Source organism: Cariama cristata, unplaced genomic scaffold (genome assembly GCF_000690535.1).
Source record: "Cariama cristata isolate BGI_N322 unplaced genomic scaffold, ASM69053v1 scaffold5605, whole genome shotgun sequence".
Taxonomy (NCBI): domain Eukaryota; kingdom Metazoa; phylum Chordata; class Aves; order Cariamiformes; family Cariamidae; genus Cariama; species Cariama cristata.
This window is the reverse complement of record NW_009619199.1, coordinates 26,429-54,149: the sequence shown is the minus strand read 5'-3', so window position 1 is coordinate 54,149 and position 27,721 is coordinate 26,429. Positions and strand designations below refer to the sequence as shown.

General features: G+C 37.3%; 1 protein-coding gene across 1 annotated transcript in view; it reads right to left on the bottom strand.

The window, feature by feature from the left end:
• The window catches only part of LOC104162426 (triadin-like), a gene marked incomplete at its 5' end in the record, with an annotated part of 187,016 nt that overhangs the window by 140,182 nt on the left and 19,113 nt on the right, over positions 1 to 27,721 (bottom strand). Inside the window, 6 exons of the mRNA XM_009701141.1 lie at positions 1,213 to 1,407; positions 2,781 to 2,840; positions 5,393 to 5,452; positions 6,858 to 6,917; positions 9,630 to 9,689; positions 16,843 to 16,893. Coding sequence (XP_009699443.1) covers positions 1,213 to 1,407; positions 2,781 to 2,840; positions 5,393 to 5,452; positions 6,858 to 6,917; positions 9,630 to 9,689; positions 16,843 to 16,893 — 486 coding nt within the window. The remainder of the gene's footprint in view (positions 1 to 1,212; positions 1,408 to 2,780; positions 2,841 to 5,392; positions 5,453 to 6,857; positions 6,918 to 9,629; positions 9,690 to 16,842; positions 16,894 to 27,721) is intronic.

Genomic DNA, 27,721 nt, shown 5'->3' with positions numbered 1-27,721 from the left:
CTGAACTTTCCCCTCGGTCACAGCAATCGGCATGAAAGATGCTGCTTTGATTTTGTGCCTCAAAGGCTCCAATATTTCAAGTAAAATCCCAAACTAACTAGAGTACAAATAAATGTTAAATAATACTAGTTTAGCACACTATGCATGTCACAAAGCACAGCACACTATGCCTCAAAATCTGTCAGACTTCTAGAAACATATAATTTAGGCAACTCCTAAAGAGTCCAGAGCTGATGGTTATGAAATGCTGAGAGAATCTGCCCAGGCAGATTCAGACATTCAGGCAGGGATGGCTGCTTTGATGCTCAGGCATGACGATTTACCTGTGGTTATCAGCTGAAAGGATCAGATAAGTACGCCACGCAATGCTGAGCTGCCTCTATTAAATGTCAGAATAATCCTGTGCCTGCAGTGTGGCCCCTTCGTACAGAGAGCCAGGTCCTGCTGCCTTCATTCGTACAAAATTGTACCTAACGCCGTAGAAGAGCCAGGGAAGCAGTCAGTGCAACTTGGGAGTGGAAGAACCCAGACTGGCTCTGACAAATTGGGGTATATAGTTGACATCTCCATTTGGTGTTGATGCATGTTGATTCTTTGTTTTATCATTTAATTTCTTCCTTTCACCAGGGTAATGGCATTTCTTTCCTTTTTAGAGAAATTCGGAAGCTATTCACATCAAATTACATCAGGCAGGTCTATCACTATGTCATACAATACCTGACAACATAACAATGCCTCATATAATCTGATGTAAGACAAATTATTACATTCCCTTTCCTCTGTTGCTGCTTTCCTTATTTTTATGTAGGACATATGCAGATGTAGAAACAAAACAAAATTCCCAACAGATCATTGGACAGGCTGTATTTTCCAAAATAATTCTGCTAGCAATACACTACATAAGATGCTACTGAGCAAATCCGTGAAGAATCAGGCCTATTTGAAGAAAAATTGGTCCTTGGTAAAGGATTTAAACTAGAATGAATCTTTAGCCATGACAAACAGTTAAAACATTCTGGTTATATAGATTAAACTTATTTTATCCTTGATAGTCTCCTCCTAGCAGTGTGAGATTCATCTGGGATTTATTTGTACTGCACTTTTGTTTTCCATGGGTGGACTTTGGTCCTTGCCAGCTTTAACTTCATTCTCTCTGCTTCTTCCCTACTACCTTTTTAAGATCTTCATCTTTTTCCTCCTGGTTTTGTTTACCTTTTTTTTCCGATTTAGTTACAGTCTGAAGAGCTTTCTCCTCCTTAACTTTCGGTTTGGCCTTTATTAGCCCAACTTCTGTTGTTTTAGTCTCTGCCTGCTTGACCTTCTCAGTCGTCTTTGCTTCTGCTTTTCTGTCCTTCACTTCCTTTTTAACTTTTGTTTCCACTTTAGTGCTCTTTACTTTCTTCTCCTCTGCAGGTAATAAAGAAAAATCTTTCAGTGTCATTCTTCCCCCCCCCAATAATACTCAATGCTCTTTATTTTATCTTGTGCTATTACTAGTAAGTATTTCTTCATTATTAACACCTTGTTGAGATCTGATGAAAATTATAATCCCTCAAAACCAGACAGACTTAGACAGAAATATGAGATGCAAGCATGTTTTATCTTTAGTTCTGTATCAAGTATTTGACTGATGTTAAATATAGTAGGCTGTGGCAAACAATATTAAATGTTTCTAATGAGAATATTATAGTTTTTATGGTATAAACTAGGGAAACAAATGTTGGTCATTAAGCAAACAAAGATGAAAGGTACTTGCAGGCTAAATCTGAGTAACGTTAGACTTCAGAGGTCAGAGTTAAACTCTGTTGTAAGCTGTGAAAGTAGTTAATTTAAAGTGTGGCTATTTGTAAGGGTCACTTTTATGCACTGGTTCTAGGTCTCTGCCCGAGAAGTCTTGAGTTCTTGAGTCTCTGCACCAATTGCCCAGGCTGAAAGACTGGTCTGACTAAGGTCTGAGACAGGCCAGTTCATGACATGCCCTGCAGCAGAGAGTGAGAAGGTTTCCAAGGAGAATCACCAAATTGTAAATACCAGAGGCTGAAGCTACACAGAGGTTGGTGAGACCAGGACTATTCCTTCTGTTTGTAAGTATTAGCAGCTTTTTCTTATATCTGAGACATCAATCCTGACAATATATGTTTCTAATTCACTTCAGTGGAAAATCCAATAGTAGTTTAAAATACCGCTGAATACGGTTTAAACTAATCTGTTTAGTGTGATGACCACACTTCGGTTTTCTTCACAGCTCTAACTGTGCATCCTTGAGGCAAAACTTGTGTGCTACAAAATCTACGTCTTCTATAAGGCTCTAGACTTCTATTTCTATTAAATCACTGGGCTGACTAGACTGATTTTATCAATATGTAAACTGAATAGGTCTACCTATTCTAAAACAGAATACAGATGTTTATGTAAGGGCATTCCTATTTCCAAACAAAACCATGGCATGACTAAGTATTGCTGGCTAGTAAAGAAAGAATTTCCTTAACTAGTTATAGTGAAAATGTGTATGTCAGATCACTTACAGATAAGCCTACTTATTTTTCAGGGAAATGGTGGTTAATACCTTTAATTTTCATCTTTGAAATTTCAACAGGGATCATGCATAGAACTAATCCCTGGATATTCTAGAGATATTTTAATTTGAATTACCTTTTAATTTCATTATAGTGTCATGTAGCTGATTTTTCATACACATTATATTGTCTGCTCCAATAAAATAAAGTTTATGAATTTTAATGTGAATTCTGGTTAAAAATGTAGTATAAATAAATAAATACCTTTGGGAGGAGGTTTCTTTTCAGCTTTTTCATGTCTTTCAGGTTTGCCTTTTTGAATTACTAGAAATGAGTAAAATTGTATATTAGGGGAAAAAATACAAAGAATGAGAAAATATTGCTAAAACATAACAACATCCCTGGAAGTTTCACATTTCTTTATGATTCCTGTTTTTTAGTTTGCAAAATTCTTGCTTCTTTTTCTTGAGCTCATACACTGGGGTAAAAGCCTTCAAATATCTGTTGAGACTTACCTAACCAGAAGACAAGTCAGGCACACAGATCTGAAGATTTGTGGGGAATGTTTATACTGCATATTCCAGATGACACAAACTTGCTCAGCTCAAGCTCTGAGCAGACATGGTCTTGATCTTCTCGTGCTCCAGTCAACAGGGAGCCGTGCGGCAATGTTTGTCTTACAGAAAGGTGTTTTTCTTAACTCGGGCTCACTGTCATACAAACATAGCCACAAGCCTGGTGCTCACTTCAGAGCCCAGCTCGGGTGAGTTCGTGTCTGCACAGGATGCACTGTGTAAACACACAACGCTATGTCCCAGAAAGGCTGTCAGAATTTTATGTGGAGACTTCTATCTTTCCTCTCTCGGTTGCCGTTCAGACAAATTACAGGAACAAAACAGCCTTGAAAATTAATTATACTTCTTTCAAGTGACAACTACGTAATAGCAACATCCTCTCTAACTGAACTCCGGCCTGGAATTGCTGCCTGTATGAGCCATGATTGATATTTAGACTTGTTTTTTTGAGATAGCTGTTTCTTAGATGGCGTGTTTAAACAGCATTCATGTCACTGAAGCTTTCTGGAGCCTTTAAGCGGGGCTGAAGAATCATAGAATCATAGAATGGTTTGGGTTGGAAGGGACCTTAGAGATCAGCTAGTTCCAGCCCCCCTGCCATGGGCAGGGACACCTTTCACCAGACCAGGTTGCTCAAAGCCCCATCCAGCCTGGCCTTGAACTGAATGCAGTACCCAAAGTCTTTTTATTGAACATAGAGAAAACCTGCTGACGGTGGGGGAAGTAGTCACTTGCTTTTCAGTACACTTGTTCCCTGTAGTTGGCCTGGACCTGAGCATCCCCATTTCCTAGGGACTGCAAGTGGTTGAAATAGCCCCTCAGCACTGCTGGTAGCTGATCCAGTGTAGAACAGACCCCAGACAAAGGGAGGTGAGCCTGGAAATCGACAGCTCATCAGCACCCTGCCATCAGGAATGTGCCTTTGGAAGCGCTGGGGGTGATGAGAGCCCTCGTGCACTGAGTCCACCCATAGGGTGGCATGGAAACTATTCAAGAGAGGGTAGCATGTCCATGCACCGCACTGCAGTAGCAAATCTCCCTAGCTGCAAAGTGGCCAAATTCTTCATAAAATTTTCCAGCCAGTGACTGAAGTCATGGCTGCTATTAAACACATTAAAGCTCTAAGTGATTATTTGGTTAGCTAGCAGAAGATAAATGGGTAAACAGGCTGACTGCTCATTAGGAATATCTCAGTGATTCTTGGAAGTTATTTGCTTTTCAAATCTACACAGACACTGTGGGCATTTGTTTTCTCTGGATTACTGCAGTGTGATTTCACTTTATTAAAAAATTCCTACACTTTGGAGTTATACACTGAAAGTAGAAAAAATGACCAAATGTCCCTTTAAAAGAGAGACTGGACAACAGCTACCTTTCAAAGACTTTTAAGACTTTAAGTCTTCATTTCATTTTTTCTCTTTTTTCATTTCTACTTTTTGTTTTACATTTCTCCTTAGACTAAGGTTGGGTCCAATAAAGACTGATTTGTACATTTGAATCTATGTTGTCTGAACAGATTCAAATTAAACCTAATTAATTCACACATCCCATCATCATGAGATTAATCTGAATGCCATAACAGACTGATACTAAGATACATTGACCAGTATTTTTTTCGTTAGTCTTCAAAATATGGCATAACAGGGCAAACTGATTGGATTTTTAAATCCCACTGCCCAAATCATGGCTAAAGATGGAATTATCAGTCAAAAGAATACTGAAAATCACCTCTCATACACGATTTTTCTTTAGAATATATATGATAATGAGTAGATATGTAAATCTTAACCAAAGCCGCTTCTGCCACGGAGGACAGTACGAACCATGTACTGAAATTAGAATGTTATTGCAAAAAAATAAAGGCAAGAAGATGAAAATCTATTTTTGGGTGTGATAGAAGACCCAGACTGAGAGACTGTAAACACTCTCACATTAGGTCTACCCCAGATTGAGAACTGATACACAAGAGAAAGCCTTCTTTGCAGGCAAATTACTGAATCTCATTGTGGAGGAAAAGACAAAAAGGAATGCAAATATAATAGTCATAGGTTTATTTCTTTAGCTGCACAAGAATGATTCATGATTACCTCTGTGCATCAAAACAAAAGAACTAAGCAAGAAATATATACTGAGCAAGACTTCACTCAGGGGGTCATCAAGATCTGCTCTGGGAGCACCCAAAAAATGTACAGCATGGACTAGAAGAGCTTTATACTTTAAATACTCATCTCCACAATCTCCCAAACTATATAAGCACTGAAAATTTAAAATTGTAGAACATCTAATAATAATCTGCATTACCTTTAGAAGGTGCTTTCTTTTCATGTTTTTCTGGCTTTTCAGGTTTCTCTTTGTGAATAGCTAGAAATAAATAACAACATTATTAATGGTTATTAAAAAAGAGAAATGTTGCATTTTAAGTGAGAAATAAGAGAAAAAAAGATCCAAAACCACAACTAGGCACCATGGATATCTATGCAAAGAATCAGAAAGATTGATTCAGCTTCTGCTGTCTACTGTTGATGCCAAAACACGTGATTCGAACTTTCAAAAACTCGTCCACCATCCCTGAGGTCTCTGCCATCGGCTGGGGGAGGAATGGCCTTTCTGGTACAACTGTAATCCCGTGAAAGAAGCTGGTCAAGAAGAGTCATGCTTATTAATGTTGTTTACTGTTTCATTTTGCTTGTTTTGTTTATACTGTCATTTATTGGTTTATTTTGGTTTATTGTTATTTTTGAGCTTTCTTGTTTACTACTTTGGCTCATTTCCGAAGGATTTTCTGAACTCCACATAACAACTAACAGTTTTTCCAGCTATGAATGATTAAACACTATAATTAATTACAAATTTAATTGCAATGGCATTATAACTAATGCTCTTCGGGGCTTTTTGTTTGCTTTTAATTTCCACTTTACAAATTGAAATAAAGCACACTGTAGTGACTGGATTTCTGGCTCAGGTTTCAGAACACACCTAGGTTGTCCAACAGTCACTGAACGGCGGGTAGTTTGGAACATTTTCCAGTGTGGGCTCTGATTTGCTAAATTTTTGTGATTAATTTTTACACAGTAACTTGTCCATGGGTGTGCGGGACTGATATTTGTATATGTTCATACCCCCTGAGGTACCCTACAGGGACCAGGTCTGTGACAACACTCAGCTGCCTTTTTGACTCCGGCGTGAATTCGTACTAAGAACACAAAAATGTGTCCATGAGCATTGCTATGTACTCTCCAGCCTTGTGTTGGTCCTTCAAAAGAAAGCAAGAATTGTGGAAGACAAAGTAGTGCTAGATACCTATTTATTGCAGATAAGTACTTAAAGAATTAGTCCTGCTCTATTCAATGCCTATGCAACAGCCCGAGTCAGTATTGTAATTAAATTGTTCTTTTCACATGGCCTGCCTCATTAGCTTTGTTTACAGGTTGTCTGATGTTTTTCCTGGATGATCATATTCTCTTAGCAACCATGTATACTGTGAGTGTTGGAAATACTCAGAGATTACTGGGAGATTATACCAATCCAGAGTATAAAATACATTATTTCCATTCCTCAGAAAAAAAATAACAACAAACATGCAGAAGGAATACAAAATGCTACTCAGTCTGTATGTCCGCAAACCTTTGTATGATCTCATGATTTTTTATTCCTAAAGTTCTATAACATTTTTTCCAGTCAATGGGATACATAAATGGAAATTGAGTAGACAATTATTTCTGGGTTACCTTAAAATGTAAAATAAATTCTGACATTAAATCATTACCTGCATGCCTTTCCTTTTTTTCAGGTTTTTCTTGTCTTTCCAGTTTGTCTTTATGTGTCACTAGGAAAGAAGAAATGTGTTTATATACATTAAAAAAAAACAACCAAACAACTGTGGAAAAACTTAAGAATCTAAAATAATTCTGCCAAGATAAGCCTTATGAGACAAAATGGCAAACCGTGTTATTCCTGAGCTATCCTGTTCATATCTGCCCAGCATACACCGTGCTGCATGGGGGTGAGCAGATAACTGTGGTGAACAGGTTACTGCTTACCATCCAAGCCATGGTAACATGCCTTAGCTGTTCACTACAGTAACATCATTGCTTGCAACTGTCTGTCCATTCCTGAAGAGAGATTTTCAGAAAACTGTCGAGGACTAAGGCAGAGCTCCCAGTAAATGCTGCTGCCTGCATCAGAAAGACGACATTGCCTGGGCCACCCCATACGCTGTCAGGCAGGGGCACGTAAAAACCCTGGAATCAATCCTGGAGCATAAGAGCATCACATGCACAAACGATGTCTGTTGCTTGCCAGCTGGCTTGAAATGGATAACCAGTAATGGATACGGATAACCAGTAATGGATACGGATAGCTAGTAATAGATACGGATAGCTAGTAATGGACACAAGCTGAGATCAGTCCCTGGCAATGACGATCTCTGAGCCATAATTAGAAGCCCAGTATGTGCAAAGTCAAAACTGACATTATGACAGTGGAAACTGTATTATGCCATTCACTCATTCACGTAACTTTTTCCATTCACCCTTCTTGAGATTTTACACAATGATTTTCCAGAAAATGGGAAATAAGCACGTGGATTTTACAGCACTTCAGAAAAATCAGCTGTGGAACTGCAAGCTAGCTTTAAATCCTGTGGAGAATTTCAGCCAAGTTTAGTAAAACTCTCTTTGTCAAAGATGAGAAAATAAGAACTTCTTTTACAGTACCGTGAATTCCATATCTAACTGGAAACAAAAGAGGAAGGGTAGGGAATATTCAGGCGCTCACATTTTTTTAGCAATATAGTGATGAAATACATGAGAAAGAGTTCCTGACATAGCTGACTGAGTCACTTCTAACTATTCCCTGTGTCATTTCCTAAACTTCTTCACAGAAGTTGATTAGAAATTAGAATAGGATGTTATTTACTGTCTTCGTTATCTAAATCTTGAAAAGGGAATGTATTTAAAGTAGAAAATAAGCAGTTAAACTACAGGGATGCAGTGCAACTTTGGAGTCTCCCAGTCATACTACAATGGAATGGGCCTTAGAAAGACACTTATCCATTGTCACAGTTTTAAAATATAATCTATGGTCTGAAAGCAATGTTTCTTAGTACTATGAATACACAGAATCTCTATACGCAGTAGTGGTTTAGTAGCGATTGTAGCAATAGTTCACTAAACAAAACTAAGTAATACCTTCACTTTAAGATAAAATACAGTTAAGCAGATAGAATATTAGTAGGAGTTATGACAAGTTAAGGCAGTACAATAATTCTTATTTTTCTTCTTTGGCTGTCTGAGATTGGCTGGGATAATTTTTTCCTGTTCAAAGAAACTTCTAAAAACATTAAATATTGTTCTCCTATCAAATCAAATTGAAGAGTTCCCCAAGTTTCCCACAAAATAACAGAAGTCTTAGTGACACGTTCATGATTTAATATAGGACATTATTGTCTTTGCTCTGTGATTTTTCCAAATCTCAGAAAAAATTTCTCTTGTTACCATCGTTCCATTTTCTAGTAATAAATATTAATTCTAACAGAAACCTGAATTTGTGTGCCTGCCATTAACCTCTAGAGTCAGCCTTGCTAACTAAATGTATTTTGAATTATTTATATGAAATGGAAAAGCTCCAATCAGAGACCATTAGGAAAACCTAGTCAAGCAGAGATTTCAGGAAGGTGCACGTTCACTTGGGTTGTGAGACTCATGTTCTTGGTCTGAAATAAATCAACTGTGGCTGGATATTAGGTCTTCCCTTTTTTGGGTGATTTGTTATGACCATTGGCTTATTTGCTCTTCCAGAACGGGTTTCTTCCTCCAGCCTGAGACTTCATTAATCACATTTTTATGTAAAGGACATGTTCTCAGAAGGCTTAAAGTGTTTTGACAAGTAGGTATGTTCCAATAAAATTCCATTTTGCCTAAAAGTCCCTCAGAAGAGGCAACCTAGATGGTGGCTCTTGGAGCCCAGAGGTAACTCATGAGTCATGGGTGGAGAGGAAGCAGTATCCTCATTCTGACTCCTGCAACAGGCGAGTCTTTAATTTGTTGTTGGCATACAGCAACAGCAAATTCGTAAATCCTCTCTAACACCCTCTCCCCAATGTCTCTGAAATGAGTCTGGGGAATTTTTTTTTCCTAAGGCAGGTCTCTGAAGCAGAATGCCTTCTGGGACCATGCCCTGTGTGTTATAATTTACTCTTTACGTTTTGCTCAGAAGTACTCCCAAAGACAAATATTATGCTTGGATTTATTCAAGAAGAATAAAAAAGGCACATATTTATGCTCTGGGCATCTTTTATGTAAGTTAATAATACAGTAAAAACTTATTCATAAATCTCTGAATATAGTTTTAGCCTTTCTGCAGAGTGATGAATTCAAAGTGCTTTTAAAATCCTCATTCTTCTTCCATCTGGCTTTTACAACATCTCCTCCATTCTTAAAGATAATTGGGATTTACAAGAAGGATCTAAGAGTCAATAGACTAGACTGTTTTGAACCACTGGTAAAAAGACAAAGAACATCAAATGCTGCATACGTACCCTTTAGGGGTTCCTTCTTCTCAATTTTTTCTTGTTTTTCAGGTTTGTCTCTGTGAATTACTAGAAATAATAATAATAAAAAACCACCACACAATAAATCTGTAATCTGGAGGTATTATGTACACATATTACTTCACCAAAGTGATCGAAGAAAAATATTTGTAAATTCAAATAATGGATTTCAGCTCTGAGTCACAGATACTAGATGATGTATAGACCTTCTTAATGTCAATATTTAATTCCAAGTCCAAGAGAAATATTTTTCCTTGAATAAACCTTCAGATGTTAGACCATGTTTTCGTAAAATAAGTGATAATTCAGCAACCTTAATCTAATCTGTGGGATCTCTTCTGGTCCCATTACATAAGCACCCTGACTCTAAGATTTCTGACAGAGGAAATTATTTTCAGTCCTTGACAGTATTGCTTTCTATTCTTAACAAAAAACAGCTATCATGTTGCTTTCCATGCCCCTTTTTCTTTATTTTTAGGTGTTACTTCAGCCATGGGATGAATACGAAAACATCTTTTTTAATCAGAGCATAACTTCAGGAAGAGCAGCTGTTCAAAACGCAACCAACTACACCTCCTCTATGGACTCTGTTGCCCACCCAACTTTCAGACTGTGTTTTGGGACGTGGTTGTATTCCATATCTAATGATTTAGATGGGCAAAAATGTTCCTTGTCAGTCTCTACTACTAAAAGACTAGGGTTTTGCAATTTCAGGGAAAAAATATTTTCTTTGCAATACCCAAGTTTCTGTCAACAAGTAACCACAGAAAACACAACTCTGATTAGAAGACAACGGTGAGCTTTATACACAAGCACAGTAATGGTTTTTGCATACAGTCACTTCACTAGCTTTGCAGCAAAAGTCATTTCACAGAAGTGCAAGCATTTTTTTGTTGGTTAAATATTTCCTCATTAAAAAATAGGTCCATGAAAAATAATTCCAAACATTCAATCATTTCATTATGTCTCGCATGTGTTTGCATTATCCAAATACATTTCCAGTCATAACAGGTAAATTATTGTTGATAACAATTAGAGGTACAGTGGAAAGAGATTGAAGGCAGATTTTTCAAAGCCTTTGAAGGAACGTGGACAGCTAATTTACACTAAAAAAGCAGGCTGTGAAGACTGCAGCAGCACTAGCAATGTATTATTGAATGAATGACAGGCTGTGGTTCATTCAACTGCTTTAGGACATCTAGTAGCATACCAAGGAAAAGCAGTCTCTCTCCCTATACCATGTAGAACTTAGTCTGAATATTTTTGCAGAAACTGAAGCATGCTTTTACATCTTACATTTGTATTAGCAGGTGCTAGCTCTCTGCAAAACGCTTGGAGCCAGCGTGTTGTTAGTTTTGGACGGGGCAATAGCACAGTTCTGCAAACAATAGCTCTGTGATGGTCAATGGCAGTGAAACATGAGCTTCTGCACATCGGACAAAAGCCCTTGTAGTCTCTATGCCAAAAAATATAGCTGAACTATGCAGAACAGACTGGCAATCAGAAAGCTTGTTTTTGGCCACAGAACATCTTACTTGCGTAAGGGAGACTGTTGTGGGTTGGGTTTTTTTTTAAATTTATTCTAGTTTCTATAAAACATTTCCCTATTTCGTGCTTTGGAAAAAACCCAAAATGAGCCTTGAAATGACACTAACCAAATTGAGTGTCAGCAGACCTTAAAGTATGCAGAAAAGCCTAATTTAAGGTTCCTTCACATGATCAAAGTTGTATAAAGGGCTAAAATGCAAGGAAATATTCATATTTGTGTGGACTCCAAGTTAAAAACATGGAGGAGGGATCGATTGGCTCCTTCTTAAGAAATAAAAGTAACTTGAAGTACCTGGGCAGGGAGCCTGGAATGTGGATAAGCAGAGACCTGGCTGGCATAAGCATAAGCTATTTTTCTCTTCCCGGCGATAGGCTGAAGGCAGTCTCTGGTTGGTTCAAGAGCCCTATCCGGAGTGTTGATATCCCCGTAGCCTCAGAGTTTGCTAATCTCAGATTGTAATGTTTACCGTTACCTCTTATGGACACCATCAGAGCTACAGCTTTTGGGTAGAGCCTTATCCGGGAAGGGCAGGTGTTGCCAAAAACGAAAGGGTTCATGTTTCAGGGCTGTGATGGATGGCCATTTTTGACTCTTCAATCACAGTGCGGCAGGGCCACCAAAGTCCACTGAAACTTTTGATTTGACAAACTTAAATATGATTTTTCTTTTGCGTATTAAGGCTGTTTGTTTCCCACTGAAATGTTTTCATGTTCAGCTTCTTGTGTAGTCCTAGAAGCTCTGTTGTAGAAAATACTTCACTGTTTACAGATCTTTTCCAGATTTAGTCACTTGGGTATCTATTTCTTTGTAAAGGGCTTCATACCTGCCCTTTTTCAAGCCCACAGCATTTAGGTGCAAGCATTAGGTTTTAAAAATAAGCCAGGCTGGCCGTACTGCCGTGTTTCTGTGAAACAAATTAGAGTTAACAAGATTTTCTTTGATGTATAGAAAACAAAGGGGAAGCACATAAAAATGTTTTTAATGCTGCTAAGTCAAGCACTCTTCAGCTGAAAAATGCTGGAACTAAAACTGCTCATTCAACCTTAATTCAACCATTTTATTTTCTTTATGACATCCTTTGTAATTAAAAGATCACCTCTTTTCTTTTTTTAATAGGATTCTGGATTAATCCAGAAAAAATAAGAGAAATAACTAGAAGTAGTTTTATGACAATAGAGTAAGCCAGAATTTTCCCACAACTTAAAGAAATTTTATTGGACTTCCTTGCAAATACCAAAAAAGCATAAGCTCAGAATGAACTGTTATTAGCATTGGAAAAAATATAACACCCCAACCTAATTTTCACTAACCTAGATTTTTAAAATTGCTGAAACATTTTTATATGACTTTGAATGAAAATTCAGCCTGAGGCAAAAAGATGAGCATGAAAAATTTCATCCTCAGTGACTGGAGTGTGGTAAATTTATAAATAATCCAAAATAGGAACTTATCATGGAAAATTTTAAGGTAATTTAAAAATGTATTCCAAACTTAATCATATAAGAATATTGTTATCTACTTAACATAAAACTAAAAACAAGCAGCATAGCACATATGTGAGAGATTTTTCCAAATTTCAATCATCTAATAGTTGATTTGCATCAAGTGGAAGACATAGCAAAGGGGTGGGGGGGGATGTGATTTAGTTTTTCTTCATTAAAGTCTTTGAGAGAGAGACATTCCCTACCCAAAAAAAGCAGGTGCAAAAAGAAGAGATGTAATAAGGAGGCACTAATTCCATACCTAAGGGAAGTAAAAATAGTTTCCAGCTGAGTAAGTCTTAAGTCTGCCGCTTGGTATAAAGCCAGGTGATGAGTGCAGTAGGCATGAAGCAGAGATTGCTTGCTCCAGCTAACTGACTAAGTGCTTGTCCACAGAGCAACACTCAGGAAAGTTAAGATAAATGAACTAATACAATGAAGTTAGAGTGCATTAATCAGAGAGCATAAAATCTCTGTGTAGATGCTTTTATTCAGAAGTAAAGTAACCTTAGCTGGCTAGAATTTAATTCTTCTTGAAGGAACACTGGAAAAAAAAAAAAAAAAAAAAAAAAAAAGACAGGGCTTGATCTGGAGAGAGGTACAGGCTTCCAGGTTCAAAACGGTAATCTAATGAAATCTCAGGAATTAGTGAACTGTGGAGGCACCTGTGCTCATTACAAACCACCTCAGTTACCTGTGAAGGGGAAGAGATTTGCCTTGGAGTTTGCCCAGATCCTCCCCAACCGACACCAAACATGCACACGCTGCTCACCGCAGCACCAAACCCTGTGCTGGACTGAGCCCTTCAGCAGTGAATATAAATGCCTATGTAAGAGCGAGATGATGTCTCATAAGTTACATGTTTGTATGATTTTAAATTAGATTTAATTGCAACAGTCAGACAGTGTTACATCCATCTGAACTGAGATTTAGGTTTGACAGCTACTGGTGATAGTAAAAATGCCCACAGCATGGGCTGCTCCCTAAGCTGCTGTAAGCCCATACAGCTAAATGGATACTGGTCAGCTGTACCTGAGCCACTGCAGCTGCGTTGCTATCTGTACCATGTTACCTAGTTTAAAGTTAAGTCAGGTATATCTGTAGCCATACCTCCAGAGATCAGGGTAGACAGCCCCTGTGTTGAACATAAATATGCCATTTAACTTGCTAATGCTGTCAGTTTATGTGTGTTTCTAGTATACTGTGGAGTTGTATGGTCCAGCTTTATTCATCTATTTAGCTGTCTCAAACATCTTGTCTTCCAGCTATAGCAAATTAAATTATGGAGAGACATTACATTTGTCTTTATAATCTCATAATTTATTCGTATGCTAAAATACAGACAGCTTTCTTGTGTGATGTTTAATATTTGCATTATCAGTATGGCCCTATTAACAAGTCAATACAGGTAGGAAGGACAGATAGGTGCTACGCATAATAAATAAAATGGTTTTGAAGGACCTGGAATTTATTTGTCAAATCAGGCTCAATTCAGAGATACTTTCTGCAAAAAAAACAGAGGCGCGAATATTAACTCAGAGGCACACAAGTCTGTTCTAAAATTGCTGTGATTTAGTGTATGGCTGTCAGAGGTAGCATTTCATCCTTACATTGTCTTTTTCCATCCCTCACTCCAACAGCAATGTATTTGGGAAAAGCGACACAGCAGATCAACCTTTTCCTGTTCCTTCTCAATGCCTGTTGTAATAACAGATATTTCCCAGAAATGCAGGACAACTCATCCCACTGCTAAAATGTTTTCCATAAAAATCAGAAATGATCAGTCCATTTGGATTACCATTGGACTTCCCATTAGACAGAAATTATATATTTATATATACTTTTGTCGTGATATATTCTATTACTGTTTTTCCCTGTTGCCAAAGTATTGCATAGTTACCTCTCATTCACTGATAGTAATAACAATTATAACACCTACTTCTTAAACAGCCTGCAGCAGCAGCTCAGAGTCTTGTGGCATCCCTGAACATCACAAAACGACAGACTGAGACAGCCCCAGCCCTCAGCCTCTCCCCTCGGGACAACTGCTCCAGCCCTGACCATTGCAGTGGTCCCCCACTGGAACTCGCCCCAGTTGATGGATGACTTTCCTGAACTGGGAGGCCCAGCACTGGACGCAGTATCCAGATGTGATCTCATGAGAGCTGAGTACAGGGGGATAATTAATCCCTTATCTCCTCCGACTGGCCGAGCTCCTGCTCATAGATTTCAGGGGGCTGTTGGCCCTTGTGAAGATACTAATACACCAAATACCAAAAGTGAAAGACCCTATTTTGTAGTGAATTTGTGCTTATGTGTACACAGAATCAAGAAACAATTTAATTTCAGTGCTCTTAAGCATGAGCAAATGCTTTGTTGAATCATTTCTCAGAGTATTTCTTCTTTTCAGGATTGACCAAGTACAATAATTGAAACGGACTTTATTACTAGTAGTTTGTCAAAATATTTAATTAAAAGCAAATTTCAGGGCACAACTTTGCCTGGCTCTTAATACTGTAAGAATCTTTCTTATAATTTCAGCCAATTTCATCTGGGATTTCCATTCATTATATCTATTCCTCATATTTCGGTACAATCTTTTCAAAACGAAGCTTATGGATGAAACTCGTTATAAAACTTGGGACTTGGATTCAGGGAGTTTGACTATTCAAAAATATACTTACAATTATTTTTAAAAGTCTAGTGTCCCCATATTTTTGGATGGAAGACTGAAATTTGTTTAGGGTGCTTGTTTCTATTAAAACATTCATTTTACCTTGAGATTTTTCGTATTAAAAACAATAAAAGATTGTATTTGCACATGCTTCCTGGAGGTACTTTACAAGGTGACAGTAGAACTCCCTTAAGATTCACACCTTTATCATGCTCTAGCTTGAAGCCAGACAGAATGTTTTCTTGCAATTGTTCCTCCTATGTACAAGATGCTTTTTTGGGACTAAACATGAAAACAAAAAATAAAAAAAAATAAATTTGTCTTGTGCTTCAGTGATTGTATAATTAAAGATTGTATTATCAGGCATATGCATAGAGGGACTTAACTAATGACACCCGAATTCTTTTTTTCTGTCATCTTATAACTTAGTAATCTTTTCTGCAATGTTAATGTTCTTCTATGTAAAGCAATGCACTTCTGTATAGATGAAATGGTACACAAGAGGCTGTTTTTGTCAAGGCTGCAACTTCATTCGTGTTTTTAGAATACCGTGCTTGAAAAGACCTTAACTGGGATCCCTTGCTAATGAATCTGAGTTCATTATTGCCTCACTAGTCCACTGATACCCTAAAAAATTCGTTTTCATAGCACATGATTTATTAAGTAGTTGGGAAGCAGTTCTAGGCACTGTGGATGACCCTGATTAGCACAGAACTGGAAAGCTAGCACTAGAGGTGTAAGATACCATAAAAACATATAAAGAGTATATACAGAAATGAATATAATTGTGTGAGGGAGGGTGTATGTATATACACATTATTTTTAATAATCTTCTTTCTTGCTTCCTCCTGCCATTACTAAACACGGCACTGATGCATCAGAGAGATGCTCATCAGATTTTATGTGGCCTAACCTTTACAGAGGAGGTTTTCTTAGGCAAAAAAATCTACACATATCCCAGGAAACTTCTTTGTTTGCATGACCTCTGAAAACCAGTCCAAACCAGTGCCTCTGTGGATTTTTGGAAAATGCCAGTTAGAGGAGATGAAACAGTCTGAAAAAGAGCAGGTTCTTAAAATGGAGGCTTTTCTTATCTCTGGTACACACCTGGCTCACTGTTAACTATGACTTCCTAACTTGGATGGCACCCACTGGCCTGTAAATTTGCTTTCCTCCTTGCCCAACACACTTCATGCCTTTTGCACCAGAGGAAGTTCATCAGCACTTGACTTTCTTGCACCTTTGCTACAAAAAAGATTTCTGGTTAAGTTTGGGCAGAATCTTATTACGAATTTGCATTTACAATATAGCCACATGAACATAAAATGACACTATGTGTTAATGCTAAGGTATACATGAATTTTTGATCATTTACAGTCTGTGCCAACTGGTCTTTGAATGCTTCTATAACGCAAAAGTCGTAACATATATAGTTAACAAATACACTGTCTATTACATACATATACATAGGTAAACAGACAAAAAAAATGAAGTTACCCTTTGGTGGTGTTCGTTTTTCATGTCTTTCCAGTTTCTGTTTATGAATTTCTGAAAAAAATGCAATGTAGAGGTATCAATATTAAAATAAATTTCACATCCAAAAATATTAGATGCAGTCTTATATTAAAAAAACAACTAAGTGCTTCAAATATAATAGCAGAGCTGTGGCTTTATCTTCTGCATATTCAGAATTATGTATAATAAAGTTCAATTTTATATATATGTACACAGACAATACATATGGACAAAAATCACAACATTAAGTGACTTTAATGATTATTCTGTTTTTAATTGATCAATACAGCTACCTTTAAAGTCAAGAATAGGTTTTGCTGATCTGTAACAACTATAGAGTAGCATGTGTTGGTCATGAATCAGAAAAAACATGCTTTTACTAAATATTTTTCTGTATGTATCTTGAGTTGTTTACCAGAATTAGTATTTTATGTTTTCCAAATTACCTTTGGAAGGAAAAAATGTTCTTTTTACTACATTTTCTAAATTTTTTAAAGCTCACACGCTGAATTGGTGGCTCCAACACACAATGAAAGGTAGACTTAATGCTGTATACAAATTACAGAGATAAAAGTTCCCAGGTTAGGGATCGTTGTCTCAGGGAATGACTCATTTTAATCATGCTGTATACCAAAGCATTGAGAACTGCCTTGTTAGAAGGGGAAGTGGTACGGCATTTACCTGCCCTTGCTGTGCCATCTCTTTCGAACAGAATTCCTCACCTGTGACATTGATATTAAATTACTGCTATATACCTCTGTAACTGATTTTTTTCCTACTGTCCTTATTGTGCAAAAACCAGGATAATATTGAAAATACAAAATGAAGAATTTGAGAAAAAGCACATCAGAATTAAACCAAACTTGCATAGCACTGTTTGCATGCAGTGGTAGAAATTTAAAGGCCATTTATTATAGGTGCGCAATAAAGTCATTAAGACTATACAGAGAGCCAGGTTTATGGTACTGTGCATATAGTTTCTGCAATAGGAAACTGGTATAAAATACTGGATGAAATTTGTCTTTGACAAAAGCACATGCAAGCCTCACTAGACTCTGTGGGAGATGCCTCCTTGTATTTTAGTGTTAGATGTGGTCTGCAGGGTCTAAATAACAAGAACATTGACCCCCAAATTAATCCAACAGAGAGAAAGTTACGCATATAACATCTCAACTCTAAGGAGCTACCTTAATTTCTATTGAAGACAACTGAAATTTTCCACTTATACCCTTAGTTATTTGCTCAGATTGTAACAGGATGCACATTGCCAAAGAGATCCAGGAGAAAATGGTATTTTCCCTTCCCAAGACACTGATCTTTGCACAGATCCTTGAAAATAAATATATAATGTTTTTATTGGATAGTATTTGCCATCTGAAATAATGATTGTGTCTAATTTGCAAGAAACATAATTATTCTATGGCATCAGCCTATGTTGTCTTCAGATAGAGAGAACATTATTTCACTGAGATAAAGGGTAACAAAGGCCAAAAAAGGTATCACTGTTAACCACTAATGTATGACAACATAACTAAGCTAATTACACAATGTCATTAAGCTAAAAGGACGTTTAATTCAGTTTTCATCTTGTTCTTTGCAGCCTGGGTGTGTAGTCCAATTATTGTTCTTTAAACCTATTGTTCTATAAAGGTTGTGATTAGGAAGAAATCATGCTGTATTGATTTATTGTCTTTCATCTGGGCCTGGATTATTTTTCTTTCTGCAACTGTGTGAGGATCTTTTTTCTATCAACTGAGAGAATCCAGTTGCTGAGTTTTCAAACTTTTCCCACCTGTTCTTCTTAAAAGGATGCATCAACTACTTTAGGCAGCATCAGTGGTAGGAATGGTGCAAGACGAGAACAGCCGGAGGATCGCTCCCTGATTCTGAGTGCATCTGAGCGGTTCTCCATGCCCCTGCTCCAGGCTGCCTCCAAACCCTGACTTGGTGCATTTAAGGCAAGCTCAGTCGCTTCCTCTGCGTGGCAATGTACAGCACAGACATATCTCACCCAGCTCAAGCAGTCATCCTGCACGCAGAGATGAATACGGCCCATAAATGGGCGATAAATCGTATTCTTCAAACAGGCATCTACACGGACACATTATTTCTTGCTTGCCTTAAGATGTCTCAGCTCTGCTGGGTTCCCATCAGCTGTTATGTGTCTCACTACAGAAAATAAGCCTCTTTTTCTTGAAAAAAAAGAGTACAAACCTTCGTTATTTAAAAAAAGACTTTTAAAATTACTGTGGGTTTAGAGAATTTCTTATTGCTAGTTTGACTGCAAAATACGTATGAAGCAATGACTGTAGAGCTGGCCATCTAAATCAGCCTCGTGTTGTATCAGTAGTCAAGCTTTCTTGAGACAAATTCTTCAGTAGGGTACAGAAAAAGATACTTTCTAGACAGCTGCACTGAAAATCACGTCTAACTTGCTACTACGACTAGGATACCACACAAAAAACCCTACACAAATTACTTGAAGTGAAATACCTTTTCGTGATACATAAGTGTGTATATATGTTTTTATATATTGAAAAGTGTGCTATCATTAAGATCTCTTCACAAGCTCCCCATTGTAGTTTGAATCATCAAAAAAAATCGCAGCCTGGAACACATCAATTCTGATACATTACAACCTAAGTTTTCCCAGCACAAATAAATCTAGTCTCAGTATATGCTGATCTTGACCAATTTACAAGACAGAAAATAATGAGTCTTTGCTAATTCCAAAATATTTAAAATAAGGAAACACATTAGATTATTGGGGATTTTTTTTCCTGTTCTGAGAGTTTTGATACTCTCTGCTTCATCTTTTATGACAAATAGCTTTAATTTTCTAGTAATCACATCATATCTTATTGCTGAGTTGACAAAGCGGCTATAATATCATAGAAGACTTACATGGCCAGTTTAAAGCATGTAATTTATCTCTATCAATGTGACATATTGTTAATAAATCCTAAATATTATAAATTCATGTTTAGAAAAATGACAGAATCAAGCAGCGGCAAGGATAATCTTTGTCACCACGGCAACCATCCTGATCCTTTATGAGATGACAGCACGGTTTATTAAATTATTGTAAGGGAGTACGTATTTTAAAAGCTGTATTTCATTGTTTGTTTTCTTCAGTTATCAAGCAGACATGAAAAATTATCTTTCTGTTTGCATTTCTTGGGTTTTGAATGGGTAAGTACTTTATTTCCTTAAATACGGATACTGTTTGACACCGATTTCTCCAGACTTCGGGTCTTGTGTGGGTATACAGAACATGCAGGGTGATTATTTTAAGTAACTCCGAGAAGGGAAGATAGTAGTCTCCTCACTGACCATTTCAAGATGCTGAAAGGAGATATATTCAACTATATTGTTAGCAGGCTGATGTATCTATGTGCTGTTGACCCAAAGCATGCCCTCACAATCAGCTGAGGATCGGTATCGCGGGCAGCTTTACTGGAAATCCCTACTGAACACCCAGTTTGGGCACTAGCTTCCCCCACCCCTCACCTGGCTAATTTTCATTAATAGCTGTTTACAGCGCCTAATGACAGCCTGGCACTGGCTGCACACTTCAAAGTCACAGCTTTAGGAAGATCAGGGTGGGAGAAAGAGAAAAAAAATTACAGTCCCCTGAATCCGCCTGAGTTAGTTCTGCAGCATCATGCAGGCGACCATCAGCGTGACCGAAGGGCACAGCTCCCTCTGGTAGGGCTTGAAGAGATTCTCCTGGTTCCTGAAACAGAGTTCCCTTCTTCATCTGCTCTCATGTTTCTGATTTTGATTTTTTGTTATCTCTTTTTTTAATGCAGTAAAATATATAGCATTATTCTTAGCTATTTTAATTATGTTGCATTATAATAGCACCTATGGGCCTCAGCCTACGTGAATTGCTTCAGGTACCACATGGAATTATAACACGATACAATATCCCATCTCTGTAGCACAGGAGGTCAAACTTTAAGAGGGTTACATTTCTTCTCTTAGTGGGAAAGCACGGCCCTGCATCTTGCTTCATTAGAGGACGAAGTGCTGAGTAGCAATCTGACACTGCTAAAACAGCTCCTAGACCTCACCCTCTGCTGAGTTTCCATCTTACGGATGAAATATACCTTAAAAAATCCAACAAGTCAAATAAAAAAAATTCAATTATATGGAAGGCAAAGGGAGAAAAACAAGGATTGTTGTCCCCATCTGAAACACAAGAATGCTTTACTCAAGGTAACCCAGAAAGTCAGCGAAAGAACTGGGAATTTAACTCTGATCCTTGACATTCAATATTATCCCCTCATGCTTGAAGCCATCCTGTTTCTACTTCAATACTGTGGTGAGGATGGAACATAGGTTTAATATATCTACTTTTATAAAGGTATAATTAAACAGATAGAATTTCACTTGAAATGATAATACATTGTTCTTTCTAAGCAAATTTTACCAGTTGGTCTTCTTTTTCATATCTCTTACAGATAATAGTGACATACACCTTCAGTGCTTGGACATTCTTTCTCTTATAAATATCTAAGTGTGAAAAGGAAAATGAGTCCTATTCAGAGTCCTGGTGAACTAGAGGTTAATAATTTGCTTTTGAGCAGTTAAAACCCTTACAGCTATTGCCAGCAATTTAATGGGGCTATATCCTTGCTAGTTTATCAAGACTAATTGGTAGCAGGCAGCTGATTATCCTGACGAGTTCGTGGAAATAGATACTGAGGGCAAGGCAAGAGTGAGTGGTGTTAAGAGCTTTAGAAGATGAGAGGGATGTCATTTCTAATGTGTTTCTAGATGCTGTCTGTATGAAGAATTGTAGTCAACTCTCTTGCTGCTGGTATCCTCAGGAGAAATTTGCAATTGCGTGGCTGATGTCTATTTTTAATCTAGATAGCAGCAGCTGGTGAGGGTGACAGTTATCCTTGTGGGGGTAGGAGGAGAATAAAGGAAGTTGTGCATAAGAGCAACTTCCAGCTAACTACTAATACATCGTGTAGCTGTGCTCTGGAGGAAAATAAACAAATTTTTCAACAAGAAAAAAACACAAGGGAAAAAAAAAGAACAAGAAATATTTAATTAGGGAATTAAATTGGCGTGTTGTGCCTATGTCTGGGAACCAAAGACAGTGTAGTAGAAGGTTTTAAGTACCAGCATTCAGTGTTGGAAAGTCTGAGTGACACATAGGACTCATTTAGGTGACTTCCCTACCAGCTTGCTAGTAGCACAATCGTAACCTTGGTGTTATCTTAGATCTTGCCTGGTTCTGAGGATTCACAGCAACTTCAGAAGAAGTTGTTCTGTACCCCAACCTGAAGTCATGTGTCATAAGATCTTTCCTGAAAATGTGACAGGAGATGAATTGCCTCTTACTGATGAAAATGCTGAATGATTTGTGTGCTCATCCATTGCGTGAGATACAAGGCCACAGCAGCTTTTAAGTACGGTTTCAGAATTGTTTACCCGTCTCTTTGGAAATCTCAACTACAATTTAGAGTGAGAATGAAGATTTCTTTTTTCTTTTCTTTTTTCTTTCATATTTTGCAGAATTATACAGTGTCTCTTTCATTTGCTGTATAAGACTGTTTTTGACTGAGGTCACAGAAGACCTTTTCTCGTTCTTGGTGCAAACCCTCTGATCTGGGGTATATTTACCCAAAACAACATGTTGTTCTAAATTGTAAATGTTGCTGTGAAGTAACTTTGGTGCTAAATCTATTCAGCAAAGCTCAGCTACTTCACCTTGGTTGCTTTTATTCCCTCCACTTGATACTTGGTTTGGCATCACAAAACAGCTATCAAAGATACATAGAACATGACCCTCAAATATTTCTGGACAATTTACCTATCTTGAGCAGCATACAGCAAACAAGTAGGCTTTATGGTCTCCCAAGAATACAGGGATTTAACATGGCCTTCCAGGTGTATGTTAAGCCTTCTTTATAAAGCCAGAACAGGACGAAAATGAATAGATTAGATTCCAGTTCAACAGATATTCAATTGTTTCCACTCTATTACAGTTTCACTGGTCTACAATAGAAATTCGTTGTAGATGACCTGCTGACATCGTCATCATCATGTTGAGGAGTGCTTTGATTCCAGGTTGATGTTTTACCTTATTTTTATTTTTACAAGACCATACAGTGAAGCAGACACATTGTGAGGAAGGCATTTTCAGAACAGTGTGCATGTTATTTTCATAACAGCAAAACATCCCAGCCCCTGTAGAGATTTTACTATAAGCCACTTTCATAATCTCCAGCTTTCTAAACTGAACTTATTCCACTCCTCGTGTCATTATGTTAAAGACAATTAAATATGTACGTATTTTTCCAAGTTGCTATGTTTGAAATAACATTCCTTTTGCTATAGAATAAAATAGCTTTAGCAATTAATGGTGAGTAGAAGTGTATCATTATATTACCATGTACTTATTAAAACATTTTTATCACAAAATCACTGATTGGTGTCATTGACTTTTCCCCTTTGTTTTCATATTTTTGGGCATTTTGGCATATCTACCAGGGCTGCTTAAAAACTTAGTCCCATGAAATCTTTCAATACAAAAATTGTCTTTTAGCAAAATAGGAAAATACTAATTTTTCCTGAAAAGCTGAGATGAGAGGGAAAATTTGATAGATGTCCCGAATGTTGGAGTATTAGCTGTAAACATGGGAGCTTTACATACCTTTCATAAGATTTGCTTCTTTGAGATAAATCCAAAAGTTATACTACATCCTCCAGAAAAAAAAAAAAAAAAAGATTGTTGCAAATTCCAGCCTGAAAGCCTCAGTTTACCAAGGCAAATGGAACTTGACACAGTGCACAACCATTTCTTTTCTTTTCTTTCTAAAGCCTAACTGATTTTTTGGTTTAGGTTTTCTTTTCCCTCTGGTAAGATTTCTATTTGCAGCAGAAAAGCAATATCTCAGCAGAAAGTTTTTTAAGGGAAGGGAGGTACTTGCAATTTTCTTTGACTAATCATCCTGTAAGCAGCACTGGCATCCTTCAGGAAGACCATATACAGACTGTTTTATAGGGAGGAGTTTTAACGACTGGGCTTTTGAAAGAATTAAAAGTGGAAGATATTAAAAGGTCTTCAACCCTAAATATTTTTTAAATAAAGGTTATTTTTATTCCAACTGTAAAAATATGTTGAGACTGTTTTTTCATTCCTTGATTGCAGTTCTGTACCTTGATTCTGAGATGTAAAAGGAATGCTAATTGCACTTTGATTAAAAACAAACAAGCAAACAAACAAACAAAAATAACCACAAAACACCCTAATCCAAATGAATCAGAGCCATGTGATCAAAACCAGGATTTTCTTTTTGTTCTGTGGAAGGTAAAATTGTCTTAACATGTTTCTCTTTATGGATTCCAACCTGCAAAGATGTTATTGGGCCAGTTCTAAATGATGGTTTTCATAATCAATTTTATCAAAGTTTGCATTTAATTGAATGTAATTTTATGCAGAAAAAATGCAGGCAAAACTTGTAGACCTCTGAGTAGACCAAAATGATATATACAGTGATACATAAAATCTCTAATCTTGATTAGCATCAAAGAAATCTTTTCCCATATAAATTTATTCAATAGTGGGCTTTTTTTGTGAAAGGAGGAAAAATAGAAAAAAGAAATCACAAGACTAACTGCAGTTACTCTGCTCGGCTTTAAAAAACGTCAACTCTGCAGTTCCTACCTTAATGTATTAGTCTGCAAATATATATTCCTATAAATTCCATCACTTCTAGACCCAATTGATTTTCTTTTTAGGGGTCTGGTATGCAGAAGAGAGATACGGTTTCTGTGGGTCTTAAGCATGGGGCTCCACTTGCTATACCCTCTCCTTGGCACAGCAATAGCTGCGAGGGGATCTGAGCTCACTCAGAAACATGCAGGCCCCCCAGTTTTGGTGCTGTGGGTGTAACTGAGTTTTGGAAGACCCTCTCACTTCCCAGGCCAGGCATCTACTTCATCTTAAGCACAGCAGGCTCCCAGCCCCGGGGGGATCTGCCCAACGCTCCCCTCTTCTTTCAGAGTGAGAATCTCCCCGAGGCTCCATTACTGGGGCACAAATGAAGATTTCCAGGAAGGTAACATGGAGAGCTTTGCTTCAGGTTTTCCCTGATTTAAGAGGATAGCTTAAACAGCTGCAAACCTCCGCAAACCTTCAGTTCTCTCTGTATCTTTTAAACAATAGCTGGCAAGTTTGGATTAAAATCTTTCAACTCAAATTGAAACCCCATCACTACTCTTCAATAGGCAAAAGAACTATAATTGAACATCCCTGTTCCCTAGAGGTATATAGCTTTGTTTAACCTGGATAATACAGAAAATATTTTCTTTACATTATAAAATGCTATTTTATAGTGGATATGCTATTACTGTATTGATCAGAGTAAGTAAAACAAGATGAGATTATTAAAAAACCATTAATAATAGAAATGGATCCCACAAAAATGCAAAATGCAAAAAAATACGTCTCTGGAAAGGCAGTTTAACATCTGAGAATTGAATCAATCGATGATTTTCGTCTTTTAACATAGGGTGTACTTTATACAAAGATATGCAAAATGCTTTGTAGTAAAGTGTAGCCTAGGGAGACAGTGAAAGTCTTTTAGAGAGATCTATAATAGCGACTCATACACAGAAAAGTGAACATTACCATATGGTAACATAAAAGAAACTGAATACAGAAGGCATTGCCGGTACAAATAGATATATACTTTAGGGATGAATGGAACTGCTTAATTAATTTCTAAGACACACATATAACAACCATACCGGCAACTCAGTTTTCAGGTTGCATCTATGGTATTCTGAATTTCTTTTCTTTAGTCCATTTCTAAGTTTCTAGTTGGAAACAGTTTTCTGAACATTAATATTACCTCCAGAAAACCCACTTGTTTTCTTTATTTTTCCAGATTTGTTACTGTATAACAAAAGGACTTCTAAATGATAAAAGGTAATGTTCTAATTTCAATATTCTGCCCAGAAATAAAGTTAGTTGTCATATTAGCTAACAATGTGAATTTTTCCAGATATTCTTCTGATATAAGCTATAGTAATAACAAATGATTAATTGTATATAACTTGTAGTTATTTTAAACTTTAGAAAAACCTTTTAGTAAAGAAATTTAAATGTAAGAGTCTTAATAGGCACTTGGTGGCATTTTAAACACCCTAAGGTACTCCGGTAGTCATCAGCTACCCTATAAGGGTGTACTTCTCCCATAGGTCTCCTGTGTCGTTTCTGGCAGTCCCATACCACATCTGAGATACCGTGTGATATCTAAAATGACACTAGTCAGCTTTGTTTATTCACCTGAATCCTACCCAATATGTTTCTAGTGTGGGAAAAGGTTGTTGCTCGATGATAATGAGTTAAAAGCAAAACTTCCTAATGTATACAGGAGTTCTTTAACATTACAGATGAGTGGGACTACTTGCTATTTAACTAATCATGTGGGAATTTGGGAAATAAAATTGCCTTCTTCAAAATCTTGTTATGAAACCTACCTGGTTCCAGCAACTTATTGCCATGGCTGTTTTGCTCCCTAATGTTAATGTACATACTGTCTGTAGCCTGGGGTTCATGGAAAGCGGTAGATGGATTACAGCCATGCAAGAACTGTCTCCTGTTGAATCCAGTGACACGACGGCTCAGGGAGTCCCTGGCTGGGGCAAATGTCTACAGTATGGAGAACTGTTTTGGAAAATTATCACTATATTTTTAACAGTTCTGGTATCCTTCCTGAGGCATTTGCACTGATCATTTTTGGGCAGCGATAAGGACTTCTGTCCCATCCAGTGGGTGAGATGGACTTTTGGTCTGATCATATATAACCATTCTTATGTACTTAATAGATAAAAACAACCTGACACGCATTATAAATTGCAGGACTAAAACCTTAAATATTTGTCTGTATGTTTTTCCCTACCCTGTCTGAATACCCAAACTAGTTATTTTTAGGCTTATACAGGCCATAATATCCCACCTACTTTCAAATTCAAACTAGCAAATCCCCTACCACCCTTCTCTAAGTAGGTTTCTCCTACCTCTCCCCTTTCCCAGGCCAAGCTGTTGTGGATGTTTGCTTGATCACTCTTAAACAGAGTTGTAGGAAATGATCTGGTCTGAGAACCTTTCCTTTTGTGAGCATTTTGGTGGTTGTTGTTAGCCCAGATTAATATCCAGATCTGAGCAAACAAATAGTTTGTGCTGAATAAATTCTGACTGTCTTAAGCTTGGGGTGGAGAGGGGGTTAATGGGAGTGAGTGTCTGGAGTCGGGTCTGGGGGAGCTGCACCTTGGCCAGAGCTACTGAGGGTAAATCACTGTAACCCACTGGGCCCTTAGAAGTTGCCATGTCTTTTAAGAGCACGATGTGTATGTCTTCAGCATATTAATAACCAGCCTAATACTTAAGCAACAATATTCTCATTTGAACTGAAGACAGAAGAATAAGGTGTTTTGCTGAGAAGTTTATTTGTAATTAACAAAATTTCTTGCAACCTTTAACAGAAAGTTCTGTTGTTTGTGACCTCTTGTTTTAAACTACGATCTTTTAAACTACATTTTTGTAACAAAAAATAGATGAGTTTTATGGCCAAATAAGGAGAATAGGATCATTTCATACAACTATTGTATACATCTTTCTATCTCATACATAGGCTAACTCACAGAAATTGAGAGACCCATCTCTACCTCAAGGAAATCAGGTTTCTTTTGTTTGTCAGTATAGAATAATCTCATGCCAATAAGAACCTATTTGGTAATACAAAGATGGGTAACAGTGTCATGATGGTGCTTTATTTCTTACTCTGCTTTTTAAATTCATTGTATTTATTGAAATGAAGATTACTTCATAGTG